Genomic DNA, 22,186 nt, shown 5'->3' with positions numbered 1-22,186 from the left:
CTTAATGGACCTGTGGTTTTTGGCCTACACACTTCCTGAGGGATTTGGTCAGCAGAGGAGAGAGGGAAGCAATCCCAGCTTGGGGCTAACCTCTCTCTTTTTCTCCCTCTCTCTCCCCCAACTCCTCCCCTCAGTTCTGAAATGTCTCTAGTCTCCTTTATATGGCAAGAAAACTGGTCCTAAATCTTCAAGTACATTTCCTCCAACTCTATACTTCATGATCTTAAACTCAAAGCTCTAAATCCTCGAGTCTCCTTTCTTGATTGTAAAAGCCAAAGCTTGTTGTACCCCTTACACCAACTCTGCACTGGCATGATCCTGAGAGTGAATGTCCCCTTGAATGGCACCTCCCTTGCCCCACCCTCATTCCAGTGTTGTGGTCACGGCACTTAGCTACCACGTGGACCACCCTTCCTTTGGGAAGACTTCACAGAAGGGGCAACATTTAAATAGGGCCTTAAAGGAGGAGGGGGAGTTTGTTGGGTGAAGAAGAAGTGAGTGTGTTGAGGAATGCAGCCCTGCCTTAGTTTTGGGGATGAAGAAACAGAAGGAAGGAGGAAAAGGGGTTGGTGGGAAGCACTTAGGTTTGTACTAAGGGGAGACCAAGTGGTGAGAACACGGACTCTGATGTCACATGGAACTAGGTTTGGATCCCAGTTTTGCTCCTAACTAGCTCGGTGGCCTTGGGCATATAATTTAACACCTTTAAGCTTCAGTGTCCTTAGTTGTGGAGTGGGGATATGAAGGCATGTTTGTTTGAACCGAGATGGGGACAGAGTAAGTGTAAGGATTACACCACACAGAGCGAGGCACCCAGAGGTGCCCTTTTGTGACAGTGGGATAGTTACCCAGGTCCTCTGATAAACATGGGATGACCCTTGGAAGCCCCTGAGGTTAAAAAGAAAAAGTCATTGCAACAAGACCAGCTCAAAATTTAAGCCACATGGTTTATTTCCTTCTGTGGTGTGGATGAGACAAGCCATCTCATCTACCAGGCCTGGTGAACACCAGGCTGACAGTGTCTCCTTGTCCCCTGGAGACGAAGCCCAGGTCCCGTGGTAACCTTCTGTGGTAGCCTTGTCCTTGGGCTATGGGGGTGGGGAAGGGAGTGCTGAGAGGCACAGGGAGGTCCCAAACTGCCACTGCTGTGCCCCTGTCGATGCTGACTGTGGTGGTGCCTCAGGAGTGGGCTGGCGGCAGCTCTCCCCTGCAACCTCCCCTCCCTTGGGAGATGGTAGGGGGTGGGGGGCGGGGCCAATGCTGACTTCATATTACAGACAAGGAAAATGAGGGTTTCCAGGAAGCAGGGGGGACAATGCCTGGCCTAGACCCAGGACTTCAGGGAGCCTGGGGAGTTGGAAGGGCCTGATGAACCTTATCTGGTTCAACACTCTAGTTTCCAAATAGGAAACCTGAGTTCCATGGATGTGGCAACAGATGACAAAGGACAGAGCTGATCTTGGGGCCAGGAGACCTGCGGCCAGGCCACTACCCTGCTGTGAGGCCTTGGCCTGGTATCGGCACCTCTGTGGAATGCCAGAGTCAGACTCTTCCATTCTGGAGGATTCCGGGCTCTCTGACCTTCCCGAGGCCCGAGGGTCAGGGCAGGCCTCGAACCTGAGTCTCCAATGAGGCCAGGATTTCCCCAATGAGCAGAGAAATGCTTAGATGCACAAGGTGGGTGTCCTGGAAGGGTGACAGGGCTCAGGGAGCTGAAGGACACACACCCCTGACGTCAGCCGGGTGTCTTTTAGAAAGAAAGCACTGGGGAAAGTGTGGGAGAGATGTCCCTGGGGACACTTCACTCAGATGCCGGAGTATGTGTGGATGTGGTGAGGGAGGGCAGCTGGGATGGGGCTGGCCCCTGATGAACAAGGTGGGGGTGGGGAGAGGCTGGGCCCAGAGGGAAAAGGCTGGACTCCACCCGCAGGTGCCACATCTGCTACTCAGACGACTCCTTGGGCATATGCCACATTGTCATAGGCAGGGGGCGCAGAGGCTGCCGGGCTGGGGATGTTGAAGTCTGCGCTGAAGGCGTTTGGCAGGAAGATCACAGGCTGCAAAGAAAACAGCACTGAGCGTCGTGCAGGACGCTGGAGCTTCAGGGTAGTGGTTCAATAGTGCCCCCTTGTGGGTAATCTGAGAACAGCGCCCTGATACTGAATTCCGCAAGTCTGAATCACATGCTCAGGGCTCTCCGTGCAACCAATATTTCAAACAACATTTACTGGGGCCAGCTATGATCCAGGCATTGGGAGTACAGCAGTGAACAAAACAGACAAAAGTCCCATTTCTCCAGGCACTAACGTTCTGCTGTTCTTTTTTTTCTTTTCTTTTTTCTTTTTTTTTTTTGAGACAGAGTTTTGCTCTTGTTGCCCAGGCTGGAGTGCAATGGCGTGATCTCGGCTCACTGCAACCTCCGCCTCTTGGGTTCAAGCTATTCTCCTGCCTCAGCCTCCCGAGTAGCTGGGATTACAGGCACCTGCCACCATGCCCAGGTAATCTTTTGTATTTTTAGTAGAGACGGGGTTTCATCATGTTGGCCAGGCTGGTCTTGAACTCCTGACCTCAGATGATCCGCCTGCCTCGGCCTCCCAAAGTGCTGGGGTTACAGGCATGAGCCACCACGTCCGGCTCTGCTGTTCTTTCTCTCCCGACTGCCCTGGCCTGGTTCAGGACTTCGCTCTCTCTTGCCTGCACCGTGGCACCAGCCTCCTTGCAGCTTCCTGGCCTCGAGCCCCGCTTGTCCACCCTCTCCACCTTCCGGCACTGGACAAATCCTCTTGACTGATTTCCCTGAACCAGCTCACTCCCCTGCTCAGACCTTCAATCCCCTCACCCTCAATGCATCCCATCGTGCACCTGCCAAGGGCACCCCACCCTGTGGCCTGCATTTGCCTGCCCGAGGCAGCCTTTGCTCCAACTGGTTCCCCTGCCTTGAACACTCCCTCCAGCCCCTTTCTGTCATCACTGTCCTCCATTTTTTTTGGAAATCAAAGCTTAATTTCCATCTCTATCATGCTGCCCTCCCTGATGCCCCTGTCTCCCATGTGGCCTGGGAACTCCAAAAAGTCTCACTCCTCTGGGTGCAGCACTGCCCCCATGCCCTGAGCCTGGGCCTTCTATTCTGCAAGGCTGCCTGTGGGGCTGCACAGAGCAGTGGCCCTGTGGGTGCTGGTGCACCCAGTGCCACGGGGAGAGCAGTCCTGTCTTCACTGACCTGCGAAGACGTCTTTGGTTTTGTTTTGGTTTTAGAGACAGCCTTCCTCTGTCACCCAGGCTGAAGGGCAGTGGTGTGATCATAGCTCACTGCAGCCTCAACCTCCTGGGCTCAAGCGATCCTCCTGCCTCAGCCTCCCAACTAGCTAGGAGTACAGGCATGTACCACCACACGTGGCTAATTAAAAATACATTTTTTTTTGTAGCGATAGGATCTTTTTATGTTGCCCAGGCTTGTCTCAAACTCCAGGGCTCAAGAGATCCTCCCATCTCATTTTTCAAAGTGCTGGGGTTATGGGTGTGAGTCACCATGCCCAGCCCAAAGACTTCTTTGGGCCCCCTGACATGGATGGGACACCCTTCCTAGCGCTGTCTCTTCTTATTGCTTCCCAGAGTGCAGAGGGAGGGGTCTGGAGGCAGAGCGCGCTCCCAGCCAACTGCCTTCCACACAGGCTCAGCTCAGGTTTAGTGGACGTGGGGGTGGGGGTGGGGGTACTCACTGCACTGGCCTGGGCATGGATGGCTTGGCACCCGAAGTGCGTGGCAATGACCGCTGTGAAGAACTCCAGGACAGTGAAGATAGTAAGCACGGCCAGATAGCCCCTGTCCACATCCTGGGGACCAAAACCCACAGAAAGGTGAGCCCAGAGTTCTAGAGTAAGGGGGTCCCCCGAGTGAGAACCACTTGCCCAAGGTCACGCGGCTAGTTGGGAGCAGAGCTGTGCCTGGAGCCAGTCCCCCTGCCGCCAGTCCTGCACCCTCCCCTTCACCCTGCAGGCTGCCTCCTTGCTCCTTCTGATGCCTATCTTGGGGAAGGCTCAGAGGATCCATGGATTCATGGGGTCTATAGGGACTGGCAGGCCCTGCCAACGTCCTGGCGCTGCAAACTCTCACTTCCCTACCCTCCTGGACATGGCTGCATCATTTTCCAAGTTTTCCCACCCCGAGGGCCATCTGACAACGCACCCGGTTAGTAACACCAAAATCCATGAGCAGAATGGCTGTCCCAGCAAAGGCCGCCATGACGCTGAGGATGTTGGTGCCCAGGCTGCTCCTCACCTGCAGAGAGCAGAGAGACAGGAGCAGAGGGAATAGGCAAAGAGAAGGAGAAAAGGCAGGGGCTGTGGCTCAGCTGCCCAGCCCCCAGCACGCTGCCTCCCACAGCCAAGGAGGCAGTGGCCACACCACCCTGCACGCAGCTGTGTTCTCATTGACTGCTCCCCTTTTCTCTTCTCCTCCCCTGGGACCTCGGGAGGAGGTCTTGTTGTCTCTCTTTCCTTCTCTCATCTTCTTGGAAGCTGCTAGGGAGAAGGGCACCACCTCCTTTACAGCCTTTCTGGGTGGAGTTTGCAGCCTCCAGCCTACCCCGTACTGTGGCTCCCTCACCCCCAGGCCCAGCACCTCGCAGGAGAAGCTGCAGCTGAGGCCTGCTCAGGGGCATGGGTTGGGGGAGGCCCTTTGCTGTGGACACTGAGGCCTGGTTGGGAGAGGGGTTGAGTTCATTTCCATGAGGTTCCAGGAAGCGGCTGGCGGAGTGAGGCACTGCAGACACTGGTGGGGCACCAGGCAGGGGAGACAGGAGAGGCAGGAGCTGAAGGTCTGAAGTCTGGGTGGGCTGAGAGGCCTAGGACTCCAGGGTCTAAACAGCGTGCAGGGCAAGTGACTCCTGGGGTGGTCCAGGCAGCCACCCAGGGGTCACCATCCCCCTGCAGCCCGAACCTGACGGTCTCGTGACCCGTAGCTGGAGCCTTCTGGTTAAACTGCCCCAAGGGGAAACATTCATGGGTGGGCTGGGGACTCTAGGACCTCTTCAGGTTTAAAGACCCCTGATTCTTCTTTTTAAATGGCAATCAGGAGGTCATTGAGATCAGAACAGCCTCACAAGAAATCCATTAATTGATTAAGCCAAAAGCTTTTATTGAGCACCTACTGCATGCCAGGCACTATGCAAAGTGCTGTGAGTCCAGGAGAGAGTAAGTCAGGTCTTGTCCTCCTGGAGCTCACGGCCTGGGGGACACTGGGTTTGGTCCGGAGAGTCCTCGCTTCTAGTCCTGCCCCTCCACAACCCATTCTCTGCCCAGCACCTGGGATACCTCTCAAGTATGGAAACAGGGCAAGGAATACCCTGCTGAAGCCTCTGTGGTCTCTCATTGTCCTTAAAACAAATCCTGAACTTGGCATTTAGGCTCTGAGTCACCTCCCCGGCCTCTCCCTCTCGGCCCACCCCTTGCCTGTGATGGTCCGGCACTCTGGTCCCCTGTCCAGCCATGGCGTTTCCCGACCGGGCTCTTCCATGGTTGTTGCCCTCTGAACTGTGAAGACTCGGTTCCGTGATACCTGCTCAGGGACTCCAGACCGTCCCAGCTGAGCTTAGAATGACTCATATTATCCTGCCTGCTTCCTTTCAGCACTTCTCATGCTTGGCAACTATCTTTGTTAGTTTGCTTTACGGGTGTCTACAAGGCACCAGAAGGTAAATGCCATGACCTTCACTGCTATGTTCATGACCTTCGCTGCCATGTTCATGATCTTCATTGCCGTGTTCTCTGAGCCTGACATAAAGCTCATACCCTCCTGTTCAAAGCCTCCATCGCCTCCCAGTGCCTGCAGAAGGCACCAAGCCTTCCACAATCCAGCCCCATGATGGGATTAAATCTCTCTGTCTAATTTCTTTCCACTTTCCTTCTCCTACCTTTGCCTTCGTTGGATGGAGCCAGGCGTGGTTTCAGTGGCGACCCTGCCCACACTCCTCCGTGCATTCTCCAGCTTTCCCTGTGGTATTTCTAAGTCCTCTCTGCTCACCAAGGCCCAGCAGGACTCTTACAGGAGATCTTCTGGCATCTTTCCTTTCTCGGAATGACCATGAGCATGGACCTCACTTTCCACCCTGGCTTGTGTATTGAAAGAGTATCCCTGTCTTCTTCTCCTGGACATGCACAGTCTGCGTCTGGTCTGCCTGGGTGGTGCCCCTCCCCTGGCACTTTGCAGGTCCCCTGAAGTGCTGGGGAATGAGCTGAAGGAGTGAGTGGATGGGAGGGGCAGGGTAGAGTGAGATTTAGCTGTGGCTTCATCCCCGCCCCTGGGTCCCCCTGTTCACACTCACCAGGCAACTGGTGTGGTTCTTCTCGGCTGCCACTGAGAGGGATCCGGAGATGATGAACTGTATGGGGAGAGGGGACCAGGTGAGGCCTCAGCCAGGACCCTGGGCAGGGCAGACCCTGCTTGGGATCTGTCAAGAGGTGCCAGGGAGAGACAACAGCCTCCTGATGCCACTTTCTCTGCCAGGCAGGCACCTTGGGGTCTCTCGGCAGGGGTCCCCTGTCCAGAGAACTAGGGCTGTGGCTTACAAGGTGAGTGTTTTCACTGACGTCATATCATCAGGGCCTCATGGGGAAGGCATTGTTCCTTCAAACATTCACTCATCAAACATTTACTGAGTGAGGCTGAACTGAGTGAGCTCATGCCTGTAATCCCAGAAGTTTGGGAGGCCGAGGTGGGAGGATCTCTTGAAGTCAAGAGTTCAAGACCAGCCTGGCCAACATGGTGAAACTCCAGTCTCTACTAAAAATACAAAAATGAGCTGGGCAGAGTGGCGTGCACCTGTAATCCCAGCTACTCGGGAGGCTAAGGAGCAAGAATCACTTGAACCTGGGAGGCGGAGGTTGCAGTGAGCCAAGATAGTGCCACTGCACTCCAGCCTGGGGGACAGAGTGAGACTCTGTCTCAAAACAAAAAACAGAAAAACCAAATATTTTCTGAGTGGCAGTTATGTGCCAGGAACATAACAGAGTTGAATAAGGCAGACCAGATCTCTGCCCTCAAGGAGCTTTTTTTAATTTAATTTTATTTTCTAAGATGGAGTCTTGCTCTGTCACACAGGCTGGAGTGCAGTGGCATGATCTCGGCTCACTGCAACCTCCGCCTCCCGGGTTCAAGTGATTCTCCTGCCCCAGCCTCCCAAGTAGCTGGGACTACAGACGCCCGCCACCACACCCAGCTAATTTTAGTATTTTTAGTAGAGATGGGGTTTCACCATATTGGTCAGGCTGGTCTTGAACTCCTGACCTCATGATCCACCTGACTCGGCCTCCCAAAGTGCTGGGATTACAGTCATCAGCCACCGTGCCCGGCCGGAACTTATATTCTAACTGGGGAAGACTGACACTTAGCAAACAGTGAAGAAAAGTACAGACAGTGGTGCTAAGAGCTGTGATGAAGTCATAGCGGTCACTGGGGCTACTCGAGGTTGGGTGGGTGTCAGGGTTGTCTCTGTGAGCTGGGATGACAACAGCCAGGCACGAGGCTATCCATAAGGATAGCCCAGGGACCTGCATCATGGCACCTATGTACTTGGCAGTCGCCTGACACACTGAGGTGGGGCTGGCCCTGCGTCTGCTGAGCTGAGAGGGTGGAGCTGAGCAGCGCTGCGCCACTCTGGGCCTGCAGCTTAGCAGGTCTGCAATTTGCAGGGGGCACTCAGCTGCCATGCTGGGGAGACCGCAGGGTCAGCGGTGGGTGGAGGAGGCCCTGGGGTGACACGGAGACAGAGGACCAGGAAGGAGTCCCTACAGGTCTCAAGCAGGTGTAGCTCAGCATGGTGGCCATGGGGGTGGGAAGAAGCGGACACACTCAGGCTATGCTCTGGAGGGCAATCCGGCGCGACCTGCTGCTGGGGTGGATGCGCAGCAGGGAAAGAAGACTCTAGGACAATTCTTGGGATATGTTTAGCTTTGGCAGTTGGGTGGCTGGAGGTGCCATTTGCTGAGATGAGGAGGTGATAGGAGGGATAGGGCTGGGGACAAGCCTATGGCAGGAATCAAGAGTTTCATTTTGATATACTGAGTTGCCTTTTCAGCATCAAGCGGAGTTGTCAAGAGGGCAGCTGGGTTTAGAATCCGGCTCTCTGGGCTGGAGACAGGCATGATGTCTTATTGATGAGAAAGTCAAGCCCCAGAGACAGGCAGCAACTTGCCCAGGTTCATACAGAGAAGGAGGCCTGGCTGCACCCGCATGCCGGCTGACTGCCTCTTTCCTTCCAAGTCATCCACCATCCTGGAATTCTGGGAATTTTCAACTAATGTCTCCTTTGAGCCTCCAAGAAAAGCTATGAGCCTGCTTTCTAGAAAAATGCACATAATACCCCTGTACTTTCAGGGGTCCCCAGACATCAGTGATGTGAAGATCCAACACAATGATTAAATGTTGGAGCTCACAGGTGTCCTGCCAGGATCTCCTGACGCTCATGTCTCCTGAGATTGAAAATCAAGTTTTTGCTTTTGTTCCTTCTCCCATTTTTGAAGCTTTACTGGGCATATTTGTGATAAAGCCTGGCAGGAGGGGGCTCAGAGGGGAAAGTGACCCCTTTGTTTCTTCCTGTTGTGATTTCTCCCCATGGGTTCTCCCAATTGCAAAATTTTCCTCCACCTTCAGGTCAGGGGTACCATTCAAAGCGCCAGAGCTTGTCCCCAAGGATGGCCAGGTGACCATCCTGATCTGGTTGTGATGTGTCAGCCACTTTGTCCTCCCTGAACCCCATTCTGGTGGATTTTGTGCTCTTGCTGGAGGCAGCCTGGGCAGGGGAAGAAAGTCACTGTGCCTCGGTTCTGGAACCAACACTCACACAATTGAGACCCCTTTTATGCAAATCTCTGGCTTTCTCTCGAAAAAGGGACTTGCTCAACAGTCACCATTTGGTGCAGAATTTTAGCGTTAGTAATCCACTCACCATGCACATTATCTCTCGATTTCCTCTGCAAACTATGAGGTAGGCAGGGCCAGATCTATGAGCCCAAGTTTTAGATGAGGAAGTTGAGTCTCGAGATTCAGTGACATGCCCAAGGGACTCCATCTTAACATGCGGTGAAGCTGAGATTCAGACCCCGTTGACCTGACCCTGAGGCCTGTGCTTTCTTGGGGCGGCTGGAGGCTCTGGTGATGTATTGATGGGGGTGCAAACACCAAGGTTCACGGTATACACTCAAGTGCCCTTTAATGTTGGCAGTGACAGGGACTCACCTGCCTGTTTTCCGGCATGGGTGAGTGGCCAGTTTGGCCGGAAGTAGGTCAAAGGAATGGGCTCAGGGGCTTCAGAGCTGGTTGGACTCCCAGGGGACAGAGCTCCTGGAGGGCTGGGACCCAACTCAGGGAGCTAGAGGGTTTCTGCAGGAGGGGTTTGGTTGCAGGGTGAGGCTTAGGATCTGGGCAGTGCAGGTGGTTTGGACCCAGCCCTGATGCCCTCCATCCCTTTTTTTTTTCTTTTTGAGATGGAGTCTTGCTCTGTTGCCCAGGCTGGAGTGCAGTGGCAAGATCTCAGCTCACTGCAACCTCCGCCTCCCGGGTTAAAGCGATTCACCTGCCTCAGCCTCCCAAGTAGCTGGGATTACAGGCATGTACCACCATGCCCGGCTAATTTTTGTATTTTTAGTAGAGACGGGGTATCACCATGTTGGTCAGGCTGGTCTCCAACTCCTGACCTCAAGTGATCTGCCTGCCTCGGCCTCCCAAAGTGCTGGGATTACAGGCATGAGCCACCGTGCCCCGCCTTTCCCGTCCTTTTTGGCAGCTTCTCTGGCTGTTTGCTGGGAGCTTTTGATCCTCAGGGGTGGGGTCAGGCTCAAGTTTATGGTGAGCGTTTCCGGCAAGGAGTTAGATTTAGACTCTAGTTCTTCTAGGAAGTGCCTCCAGGCCCCCACCTAGGAGAGGCTGTGCCCAGGAGGATGGTGGGGGTGGGCGCGTGGGGGAGAGGTGAGCCTGGGCAGCATCCCCCTACCCTCCCTCTCCATGGCCCCGGCACTCACGCAGGCTCCTCCCCAGAAGGGGACGCCGCCCTCGATGAAGAAGATGCCCACGTGGCCGCGGCGAACCATGAGCAGCACGCTGCCAAAGCCCAGGTGGATGAGGCCGATGAGGATCTGCACCGTCTGCGGGAAGCCCCGAGGCTCAGTGCTGCGGGCCCTGTTCCACACCGCCCCCTGCCGGCCCCGCGGAGAGCGTGGCTGGTCCTGCCCTCCTCCAGCTTGTTGGCGACTGGGAAAGAAACTCAGATTCTGTTCTTTAGAGGCGATATTATTACAGAAACCAATAGACACTTTTAAGGAGAAAGCTAGTTCCCCGCAGCCTACGGGACCCACAAAGCACAGCTCTCTCAGCCAGCCTGCCTCCTGCTTTCTGCTCTGATCCATGGATCTCAAGCATCGCTGTGTCCCTCCCTACCTGGCTTTCTCAGGACTCGGTTCAATGGCCCAACATTCCCTGCACCGCATGCCTCACCTTGCCCTTCCTCATCTCCCACCACCCTGTCAATCTGCAGCGTCCATCACACAATTTCCGTGTCCATCACTGATCGTCCTAGCCCTGTGCAGCAGCTGCCTCTCAGCCTGCTGAAATCTCCAGTGGGATTTTTTCTCTTTCTAAGAGTTGGTTTACCAGCACCCTACTAGTCTATGCCCAGAAGTGGGATGGTTTTCCCAAGTGTGAGCTTCTAGTAAGGTCTGCCAAATAGCAGAAACATTGCAACGTTTTGGGTAACTATTGAATTCCGGAACTGAGTGGAAAGAGATGTTGAAGACCGCTGGAATCCAGCCCTGGGAGCCCAGGAGCCACTTCCGGCTCCGTGACTTTCACGGGGACTCCAGTGACCAGTACTCACCACTACCCAAACCAGCATGGTCCTTTTATGGGCAGTTCTGACTGGGAACAACTAGAATTGTCATGTCAGCATCACGTGGAATATATATTTCTTTCTAACATGAGTGCCAAGTATTTGGATATTCATGGACATGAGCCCCTGAATCTTCAGCTTCTTTTTCTCTTCAGCTATACGTCTTTCATCTTTTCAGTGTCCTCACAGGGCACAGCATGGCATGGTGTCCAAGTCGCCAGCGTTGCTCCCCTTCCTTAGATCTTTCCCCTGTGGATAGACAACCACAGCTACTGCCATTATGCCTTGGGAAACACCAGCTGCCGCTTATTGAATGCCTGTCTATGCTAAGCACTGTGCTGGGGGTTTTACAGATGTGGTCTCATTTAATCCTAATGAGAAGAGGTAGGTTATTACTATTATTATTATTATTTTTGAGAAGGAGTTTCACTCTTGTTTCCCAGGCTGGAGTGCAATGGCACCATCTCAGCTCACTGCAAACTCTGCCTCCCAGGTTTAGGTGATTCTCCTGCCTCAGCCTCCTGAGTAGTGGGGATTACAGGTGCCTGCCACCACACCTGGCTAATTTTTGTACTTTTAGTACAAACGGGGTTTCACCATGTTGGCCAGGCTGGTCTCGAACTCCTGACCTCAGGTGATCCACCCATCTTGGCCTCCCAAAGTGCTGGGATTACAGGCGTGGGCCACTGCGCCTGGCCAGAGGTAGGTTATTATTATCCTGATTTTGGAGATGAGGAAACTGAAGGTCAGAGATGTTCAGTAACTTGCCCGAAGTGTCCCAGCTATGAGGCGGCAGGCCAGCTAAGTCTGCAGTGGTATTCTTAGTGGGTGGCATTCCATAACTCTTATTTGTATTTTCCACTTTTTTGTGCTTTTCAGCAGTTTGTTTGTCTCATCAATTTTTTTTTTTTTTTGGAGGGGGAGAGCTCTGGTTCCCAGGGTCTGCTTTGAGGCTTCGAAATTCCAGCAATTGTTGACCCCCTCTTTGTCCACTGTCTCCATGGGCCACAAGTCAGTGGCTGTGTGGCCCTTGGTGTCTGTGCCCCCAGTCCAGTCCCCCTCTGCACCAATGGATGTGATGCAGCTATTAGGATAGAATTCCAGCATGATTGAGCCAGAGGTCCTGGACGCCACAAAGCAGAGGGGTTGAAAGTAGAACTTTAGGGTCAGCCATCCCTAGTTTACAGGATGCCATTTATCAGCTGTGTGGCCTTAGGCAAATGACTTAGTCTTAAGAAACCTCAGTTTCGTAATCTGTCCAACAGGAACGATGATCCCCTTCTTACAAGGTGGTGCTGAGAATCTAGTGAGATGATGCATGCAAAGTCCCCGGCACAGTACGTGCACCTCTCAGAGATGCTTCATAAGTAAGAGCTGTCATCATCTTCACCTTCATCATCATCACCATTGCTTAATCTATGCTTTCATCTTCTACTTGGAGAAACTGAGGCCAAGGAACATACTGAAGAATCTACATATGTGTGTATATAATTAAAATAGCAGGCGGCCTTTAGCCTGTCTCCATAATTTGAGTTCCTACATAACAAACTGCAACCCAACCAGTACATAAACACACTGAAACCTAACCTAGGAGTATATTTTTGTAACAGATAGCTGGGTTTCAGCTAATGACAAACAGCTTCAGCCAACTGATCAGACTATGCCCAAATAAGGCAAATGCCTCATGACATCATGCCCAAATAAGGCAGACACCTAGCTGCAGCTGATCGGGAGATTTCTCTACTTCACTTCTGTGTTTGGCCTATAAGAGCTTACTGCTCACACAGCTGGATGGAGCTCTCTGAACCTCTTCTGGTTTTGAGTGCTGCCAGATTCCTGAATTATTCTTAGCTCACATAAACTCTGCTAAATTTAATTTGTTTAAAGCTTTTCTTTTTCTTTTTTTTTTTTGAGATGGGGTCTCACACTGTCACCCAGGCTGGAGTGCAGTGGCATGATCGCAGCTCACTGCAACCTCCACCTCCCGGGTTCAAGCAATTCTCCTGCCTCAGCCTCCCGAGTAGCTGGGACTACAGGCACACAGCTCCACACCCAGCTAATTTTTGTATTTCTAGTAGAGACGGGGTTTCACCATGTTGGCCAGGTTGGTCTTGATCTCCTGACTTCATGATCTGCCTGCCTCGGCCTCCCAAAGTGCTGGGATTACAGGCGTAAGCCACCTCACCTGGCCTAAAGCTTTTCTTTTTAACGCTACATGTATACACACACACGTGCAAATGTGTGTATGTATCTTTCTATCTCTACCTAATATTTTATGACTTCAGTATTTTATTGAGACCAATAGCTCAAGGCCATCTGAGATTGAAATCCTTCATGTGCCTTCAGCTCTATCAGGGCTGACTTTCATCTACCACTTTCATTCCATCTCATCTCCCCCTTTCCTTTGCTCATTACATTCCAGCTATGGCGAGCTTCCACCTCTTCCTTTAACAGCCACACTCATTCCCAAGGCCTTTGCACTCTACCTGGTGAGCCCTCCCTCTCCAGCCCTTCCACTAGCTATTCCCTTGGCTGGCTTCAATCTAACAGCCAGGTTTGGGCTTAAATGTCATCTCCCCAGAGAGAAGTTTCCACCTACCCTCGCTAGTATTCCCCTTAGCCCTAGTCATCATTTTCAACCTTACTTTTCTCTTTGGAGGTTTCTGAGTCATTTGTTTACTGGTTTACTCTCTGTGAACTTTATGCGGGAAGGGTGCTTGTCTACCTGGTGCATGGCTGAATCTTTGAGTCATTACTACATATTTGTTAACTGCCTTCTCCCCTCTCCAAAACATGCATGAATGTTCCGGTGCTGGGATACTCACTACCTGCCTCAGGTTGTGCAGAGAGGCTGTTCTTACCCCCAAAACTTTGGGCTCTCCTGTCAGGAATGTCTCCACGGGCTGCAAGTCAGGTGGCTGTGTGGCCCTTGGTGTCTGTGCCCCCAGCGGTGGCTCCTCAAACTGCATAATCCCTGGAGGTTGGCACATGGATGTGGGCAGAATGGCTGGAGGTGGGCGGAGGCCACTGGCATTGTTTGGCGGGATGACAACAAACACTCCATTGCTGGCGGGAGCTGCAGACATCGTGCTCAGAGAGCCTGGAAAACAAAGGCTTGGGAGATAATAATGGCAATGATGATTGTCACCCATGTGCATAAAGCTTTTTAGTTGATAAGCAACGTGCCTACTTCCCTTGCTTACTGCAGCCCTGCCAGGATGGCCCCAAACGCTCTCATCAAAGCTGGGGAAGCGGAGACTCAGAGAAGTGAAAGATGTCTGAGGTCAACGGCCTGTAGGTGGGGTAAGACTGAGATTTGAATTCTAGTCTCTCTGGTTTCAGAGGCCTTGCTCTTAATCTCTGAGCTATATTATGTGGAAAGCTCCTTTTGGAGGAGTGTATATTTAAATGCCCTTCTTTTCCCAGAAAGGGCAAGTGACTTACCTAAGGACACACAGCTAGTGCAAGGTAGAGCTTAGCTAGAGTACCGGTTTCTTCACTCCTAGACCAGGACTCACTGCCACTTCCTGCCTCTCAGCTCTCAACTACTGAGCTAGTGTCAATAATTCCCCTGGGTATGGGAACTTCCCACCTGCTGTGGGAAGCTTTCTATTTGGCCACCCAAGCAATTACCATTGATGTAGCCAAGAAATGTGTAGATATGGAAACTTTATGCAGAGTTTATAGCTTGCAGTGAACGCCAAGAATGAGTTCTTAGACAATTCCAGCTGAGTGGGCCTCGAGCAGGGGTGGCGGGGAGCTCTTCTGAGAGAGTCCACCCCAGCATCTGTCCGCCAAGTATTTATTGAAAGAGCTTGTTAAACCACAAACATCCACTAGATGGCTTTTTGAGGGTCATGAGACACCTATGACCTTGTAAAAGCTCTCAAACCACCTTCTTAGGAGGCTGTTTTCAGCGTTCCTTATTACACACCTCAATCCTTGTCCTGTTTTTAGGGTCAACGAGTTACATTCTCATGCATAAATAACATACACAGAGTGCCTCAGTATTTTTCCATGCCCCGACCTCAAATGCCATGTACATAAGCTTGGATATGTTGCCGTGCACCCTCAACATCTCCCCCTTCTTTAATTTTTAGAGTATGTTGGTTATTTAAAGCGAGGTAAGCTTTTATTGCTTTTTCTTGGTTATAGATGCACTGAGTGACAGCACAGAGCCATTTGTACATACCTAGCAAACAAATACAAAAAAGAATAAGTATATTGGCCGTTACCCAAATGTGTATGTTTAACCCAGATAACTAAGTGTTTGGGTTTAACTATTGAAAGCCTTTTTATAATTGTTGAAGGGTATTTGTTTATAATTGCTGTGACCATTTTTTAAGTTGTTTTTTAAATTTACACTTAAGAGTGGGAATTTGAGAAGACTAATGATTGTGATAAGCCTCTTGCAGGTGTGTTTTCACTCTCTCCCAAGCATATTGGGAGCTATTATATGGCAGAGGTGTGACATAGATAGAATTATATTGCCAATTACAATATAAATGTTGATGGGTAATGAATGCCTGCTGCTGATCCCCCAGCCATTCAACAGCGGCTTTAAGAGCCTCCAGGTGAGACAGAGTAGTTTGATTAATATTTACCTGTCTTTGAAATTTATGGGTTACATTATATACCATGTGGTTCACCACTGAAGCTGTGTGAATAGATTTTGTTAGAAAAACAGCTGCAGTAGCAGCAGTTGCTAATATAATAGTAGCTGAGACTAAAAAAGCAATTAAAGTGGCCAGAAATCTTTTTTTCTGAGTATGAGACAGTGCTTTTCTAAACAGCTGCAGGGTTGAATCTCCTTCCCAGCTCCAGGTTAAATTTACAGGCAGCCAAAATTCTGCACGCCATTTTAAGATCATGACATAGGTTATATTTAACTATGTAACATTTCGATGAGACAGGCATGTAGCATACTAACTACTGGAAGAGACTTTACTACTATAAAAGGATCGATTCTGCTCTATATTAGGAACACTTTGCCCAAACAAAAGTATATGAGTGTGTAGTACAAATCACAACTGTGTCAGTAACATTATTATGGAAACAGAGGGTATAATTGCCACTGCTAGTAATATACTCATCATGTGAAAGAACCCATTCGAAAAAAGGAAGTTCTAATCTCCAAATTTGGGTATGAGCAGGGCTTAAAGCTTGTTTCCCTTTTAGTTGTAATATTGGTCCTGAAAGCCTGTACTCTGACCAGGTGATAGACTTATTGGGGACTCCCAGATCCAATAGTCTGATTTGCAGACATAAGATAACCATGGGGACTCCAATCAAGTAAGGTGCCATTATCAAACAGAGGCCCTTGACATGGCGCAGGCTGTCTGGATGGAGACCACTGAATGGCCTCAAACTTATATTGCCAGTCCCTACTCAGACGGCATATAGGAAGATCAGGCACTTGTGTAGCTTCATTAGAGACCTCAGTAAGATTAGTGGTAATAGCAGAAATAAAGGTCAAGTTTGCAAGCTTAGCATCCCTTTTAGGCTGATAGTAAAGATACTCCTGAAGAATAAGAGTAACACACTTAGCATGTGCTATTGTGGAAAAACAAAGAGGGGGATTACTAGACAATACAACCAAGGAGTTACTAAGTTTAATCCATCCCAAATTTTCCACTGAAGGGTAAGACAGGGGCATCCATCGACCTCTTGTCCAAGAAGTATCATTAGATGACAAAGGCAGGTCAGCATCCCACCATGAAATAACATTAAAAACAGGGGGATTTAGAACATGACTCCAGTAAACATGTTCTTGAGGTGATCCCACTTGGCAAAGGACAAGAATTACCAGCCACCCCAACATCTATGTCGTCTTACTTTCTCAGAAGTTTTCCCAATTACCCCCAGATACATAGGAAACTGATTCTCTGCAGTTACAGAGGCTTCTATGCCTGCAAGCCGGATAGTTTCCTGTTATTCCAATTTCTTTAGCTGTCCCCAGGTAATGTCAGGTGCCTTCTGAGTCATCACCGTCGTTGTCAGTCGATTGTCCAATGACAGGTCCTGTTCTCGAGAAGAGGGCCCGATATTCCCCCTTTTTTGTTTATTAAGATATACTTTACGAGTTTGATGAGCTTGTTTAATAATGGCCTGACCGGTTGAGTTACAGAGAATCCCAGTCTGGTGTTGTATGTTGATCTTATTGCCAAAGTTGCAATGCATAGCCAAAGTGAGCACTAAGATAGCAGGGGCCATTATCAGTTTTACAGTTTGTGGAAGGCCTGGAGTCATAATAGATTCAAACAAATGAGCAACTGCATCTTTAGTTTTTTCTCCGGCATGGGGGATAGCATGTATTAGGTCTATATAAGTGTCCACAGTAACGTGGAGAGATTTAAAACGTCCAAAGGGTGGATACTGAGTAACATCAGTTTGCCAGATAGCATTAGGCACCAGACCTCGTGGGTTGGCACCAAGTCCTAAGGAAAAAGGGGAAAGAGAATGCCATTGGCAATCAGGATAAGTTTTAATAATCATGTGAGCTTGAGCAAGTGTTAAATGAAACTGTTGTTTAAGACTGCAGGCGTTCTGATGGAAAAAAGCATGATCAGCTTGAACTCGCAAAAAAGCAGGAGAGTCTGCAAACCACATCTGTGTGTGTACCAGAGCATTAGCTCGAGCGTTCCCTTCTGATAAGGGACCAGGTAGCCCAGAATGAGAGTGAATATGTGTGATGTAAAGAGGGTGATGATTGAAGGGGGCTTGCCCCTCCATACCTGTGGGTATTTCTCGTCAGGTGGAGACAAGAGACTGAGAAAAGAAATAAGACACAAAGTACAGAGAAAGAACGGTGGGCCCAGGGGTCCGGCACACTCAGCATGCGAGGAACTGCACCGGCGCCGGTCTCCGAGTTCCCTCAGGGTTTATTGATTACTATTTTCACTATCTTGGCATGGGGGGTGCGGCAGAAGAACAGGGTGAACAGGGTGATGGTGGGGAGAAGGTCAGCAGGAAAACATGTGAGCAAGGGAATCTGCGTCATAAATAAGTTCAAGGGAAGGTACTGTGCCCAGATGTGCACGTAGGCTAGATTTATGTTTCTCTTTACCCAAACATCTCAGTTAGTAAAGAGTAACAGAGCAGTACTGCTGCCAGCATATCTCGCCTCCAGCCACAGGGCAGTTTTCTCCTATCTCAGAATAGAACGAATGTTCTCAGCTTTACACCGAGACATTCCATTCCCAGGGACATGTGGGAAACAGAGGCCTTCCTCTTATCTCAACCACAAAGAGGCCTTCCTCTTTTACTAATCCTCCTCAGCACAGACCCTTTACGGGTGTCGGGCTAGGGGATGGTAAGGTCTTTCCAATCCCACGAGGCCATATCTTGGGCTGTCTCAGTCGGGGGAAACCTTGGACAATACCCAGGCTTTCTTGGGCAGAGGTCCCTGCGGCTTTCCGCAGTGCATCGTGTCCCTGGTTAATAGAGAATGGAGAATGGCGATAACTTTTACCAAGCATACTGTCTGCAAACATATAGTTAACAAGGCACATCCTGCACAGCCCTAAATCCCTTAAACCTTGATTCAATACAGCCCATGTTTCTGTGAGCACAGGGTTGGGGCTAAAGTTACAGGTTAACAGCGTCTCAAAGCATAACAATTTTTCTTTGTACAGATCAAAATGGAGTTTCTTTTGTCTTCCTTTTCTACATAGGCACAGTAACAGTCTGATCTCTCTTTCTTTTCCCCACAATGATGGGCACAGAGGAGCTCTTAACGCTGCGAGAAACAAAGCTAGTAGGGGTTCATTAGTAACGTCCTTCACATGTGCAAGATCTAAATGAGTAATACTACACACCGCATAAGCGGAATCACTAACTATGTTTATGTCTTGGTGAGGAAAAGTTTGTAAGGCCAATATCAGGGCACCTAACTCTGCCTGTTGCGTAGTTTTAAAAAGTTCCTGGATTTTGTGCTGCCATTTCTGCATGGCATATTGCCACACTGTAGCTGCTCTTCCAGTTTTTCCTAAACCATCTGTAAAGACAGTAGTGGCATGAAGCAAGGGCTCAGAAACAACAATAGATACAAATTTAACAGGCACAGTTTGTAAAAAGTTCAGGAGCTTAGAGGCTGGTAAATGAAAGCTGATATTACCAATAAAGTCAGCTATTGCGATTTGCCAATCAAGAGCACAAGCTAGAAGAGTATGAAATTGTTTTTTGCTTAAAGGTAGGAAAACAGTAGCAGGGTTCTTTTTGCCATATGCCTGGTTAGGTCACAATTATAATATGTGGTTCTGGTCATTATTGCAGCAAAAGTTTGAGTCAGATGAGTTGTAGTGCCTATATTTTGGCATGCTTTAATAAACACACTGATTTCAGTGGCAGTGGCTTAGACTGGAGTTATTGCTGTCTGACAATCCTTATTTGCTTTTTCAAAAGCCAATTGTAACATAAGAAGTTTGGTAGCTTTAGGATGGGGTACCTGTTTTTCAATTGCAGCTTGCAGTCGGTTGATAAATTTAATGTATGTTTCTGTGGCACCCTGTTTAACTGTTATAAAGGAACCCTGGGATTGTCTTACGGGATTTTTTTTTTTTATGTTTGTATTGCTAACTGTGAGCATTGAAGAAATAGATGGCCACCTGCTTGACCCTGAGTCTGAGCTGAAGCAAAAGGCCCTGTTCCCAATAGCATATCAAGTTGTATCGGGATATTATTATCCAAATTTTGCAAGGACTGCTGCATGGCTAAATCACTGTACTCACTCCACCACACAGTATATTCTGCAGCTGAAACCAAAACTTTTACCAAAGTTTTCCAATCATGTGGAGTCATCTTATAGCCATTTCCCAGAGCCTCAATCACCTCCTTCGTAAACGGTGAATGTACACTGTTTTCACGGATACTTTTCTTTAACTCTTTAAAGACAGTAAAAGGCAAACTCTCATGCCATCTCCTGTTGTTTTGAACAATAACAGGGAATGCGCCAAAAAGCGCCTCAGAGTCTCCCTTCCTAAGTCCCTCTTGGAGGCACCCCTCTACTAAGGAAGTTTGACGAGGAGTCGGCGTTGAGGACGCGGCCACCCGATCATATAGATATTCACTGACTGGAGGTCTTATCCAAGAACCATCTCTTGGGCGGCCTCCAGTCTCCTCAAGGGGGATGGGAGGCGCCATTGCCTGAACGGGGCCAAAGAATACAGGTCCCTTTAAGGGTGGAGGAAAAGAGGGCAATGGCTTTTCTATAGGGGGAGGAAAAGGCTCCGGTCCGTCCTCATCATCACTAGAAAAAAATATCCTCCTTATGCCCTACAGAAGGGAATGAAGTAGAGAGAGGACCCCCCGCCCGCCTCCCGCTGTCCTGGTTGGTTCCTGTTCTTCCTTCTCCTTTAAACCTCCTGAATTCCCTTCAGGCAGAGAAGACGGGCGGTCTGACCCACTGCAATCTGGCAGATAAAGAGGATACAACACCGAGTGTACCAGCGCCCAGGTGGTCAAAACAATAACCTCAGTAAAATGACCTTGCTCATATCCTGTTTTCAGGCAGTGACCTACCTGCTCCATAACTCAAGTCTAAGGTTCCTTGATCAGGAAACCAAGGGCATTCCTGCCGAATTAAGATCATAGCGTTGTGTAGAGCTCCAGGCTCTGCAGTGCACTGGTTAGCCTTAAGTAGCTGTCGCACTGTTTTTAAAAAACACTTTCTGTTCTTTGGTCATTTCTTGACCTATGATAATCCAGCCCCTGATATTTTACGCGTGGGTCCCATCCTCCTGACGGGAGTCAGGACTGTCCCTTACCGGGATTCTCCGAAAATTGATGAGTTTTCCTCCTTCACGCGTAACTTCAAGGCGATCACGTCGGGGTCACCACTTGCAGAGCTTATAGCTTGCAGTGAACGCCAAGAATGAGTTCTTAGACAATTTCAGCTGAAGGGGTCTGGGAGAGGGGGTGGGGGCAGCTCTTCTGAGAGCCTGCCCTTGTGAGAGCCTGCCCCAGCATCTGTCCGCCAAGTATTTATTGAAAGGGCTTGTTAAACCACAAACATCCGCTAGATGGCTTTTTGAGGTGGGGTCATGAGACACCTGCGGCCCTGCAAAAGCTCTCAAACCACATTCTTAGGAGGCTGTTTTCAGCGTTCCTTATGACACACTTCACTCCTTGTCCTGTTTTTAGAGCCAAGGAGTTACATTCTTATGCACAAATAACATACACACAGTGCCTCCGTATTTTTCCATGCCCCGACCTCAAATGCCACGTACATAAGCTTGGATATGTTGCCATGTACCCCAACACTTTAGGTGTGGCTGGCCTGGGCAAACACTTTGGGAAAAAGCACCCATTAACCCAGGTGTCAGGAGACGAGCTTACCAGGAAACAACAGAGTGATGAATCTGCCAGATTATACAATGAGTTCGAAAACAGTCATCCTTCTTGTTGGCATGGGTGTGTGAGGAGTTTACCAGTTCAGTGTAAGGGTCTGAGATAGAAGCCAGGGTTTGAATTCTGGCTCCTCTGGTTACTGTGAGGCACAGGAACAAGAGCGTCACCCCTCTGCCTCAGTTTCCTTACCTGTGAAATAGGGATAATACCAATCTCATAGAGTTTGGTGGGAAACACACACCAACTTGATAAAATCCATCCCTTACAACGTGACTTGTTATAACACGATGCGGCTGAGATGTTTTGTTAAATATAACATATCTAAGCCAGTGACTTACAATGGACCGTGGATGTGCATTGCTTCCCAGTGCTCTGAGACCTACTATGCATGCTCGGGAGAGCGCCAGCTTGCAGATTGTGCAGCAGATTCTCTGTGGTTCTGCAAGCACTCTCGGCTGATAAGGGCTCAGCCTCACTGTTCTGTGCTCAAAATATGTGTGTCTTCAGGAAGCCTCTGTGCCATTTATTTTGTGATAGGTCTGACCTATATTGGTGAACAAAGGGGGCAAGGGACAGCGTTGGACCCTATGCAGAGAAATAGAGGGAAAAGGACACATAGGCTCTTGAGCAAGGTTTTCAGTGACTGGAGGCACCTCCAAGGAGATGGCTGAGAAAACACAGGATAAGAATCTGCTGGCATTAAGGGGTGGGGGAAGCCATTTGACATTTTTAAGGGCTTACTAACATGGCTCCCTTCAGCCTAGGAGGTGTGACCAACACGTGATGCTCAGAGTGGATCACCAGAGGGATTATGCTGTGACTTCCCAAATAGCACCGTCTCCACTGAGTCTCTCATTTCCAGGATCTGACACTAACCTGATTATTAGTAGACATGACAACTACTCAGAGCAGGGTTGGCAAACTTTTTCTGTCAAGAATCAGATAGTAGGCCGGGCACGG

General features: G+C 49.8%; 1 protein-coding gene across 1 annotated transcript; it reads right to left on the bottom strand.

The window, feature by feature from the left end:
• Positions 1-873: 873 nt before the first annotated feature.
• MS4A15 (membrane spanning 4-domains A15) lies at positions 874-20,835 on the bottom strand. Its single transcript, XM_024930835.5, has 7 exons — positions 20,644-20,835; positions 13,741-13,979; positions 10,017-10,139; positions 6,323-6,379; positions 4,186-4,278; positions 3,720-3,833; positions 874-2,057 (listed from the first exon to the last, which is right to left on the bottom strand). The coding sequence occupies exons 2-7, from the start codon at positions 13,963-13,965 to the stop codon at positions 1,947-1,949; spliced, it is 723 nt and encodes a 240-aa protein (XP_024786603.1). The 5' UTR covers positions 13,966-13,979; positions 20,644-20,835; the 3' UTR covers positions 874-1,946.
• Positions 20,836-22,186: the final 1,351 nt, after the last annotated feature.

Source organism: Pan paniscus, chromosome 9, assembly GCF_029289425.2.
Source record: "Pan paniscus chromosome 9, NHGRI_mPanPan1-v2.0_pri, whole genome shotgun sequence".
Classification (NCBI taxonomy): Eukaryota; Metazoa; Chordata; class Mammalia; order Primates; family Hominidae; genus Pan; species Pan paniscus.
This window is presented reverse-complemented; position numbering and strand designations above follow the sequence as displayed.

Excerpts from the sequence above, each read along its gene's own strand:
- MS4A15 (XM_024930835.5), bottom strand. The coding sequence starts at position 13,965 with ATGTCTGCAGCTCCCGCCAGCAATGGAGTGTTTGTTGTCATCCCGCCA. Across the intron at positions 10,140-13,740 it reads GAGAGCCCAAAGTTTTGGGG|ACGGTGCAGATCCTCATCGG; the intron begins GTAAGAACAGCC and ends GGCTTCCCGCAG. Across the intron at positions 2,058-3,719 it reads TCCATGCCCAGGCCAGTGCA|CCTGTGATCTTCCTGCCAAA; the intron begins GTGAGTACCCCC and ends TTTTCTTTGCAG.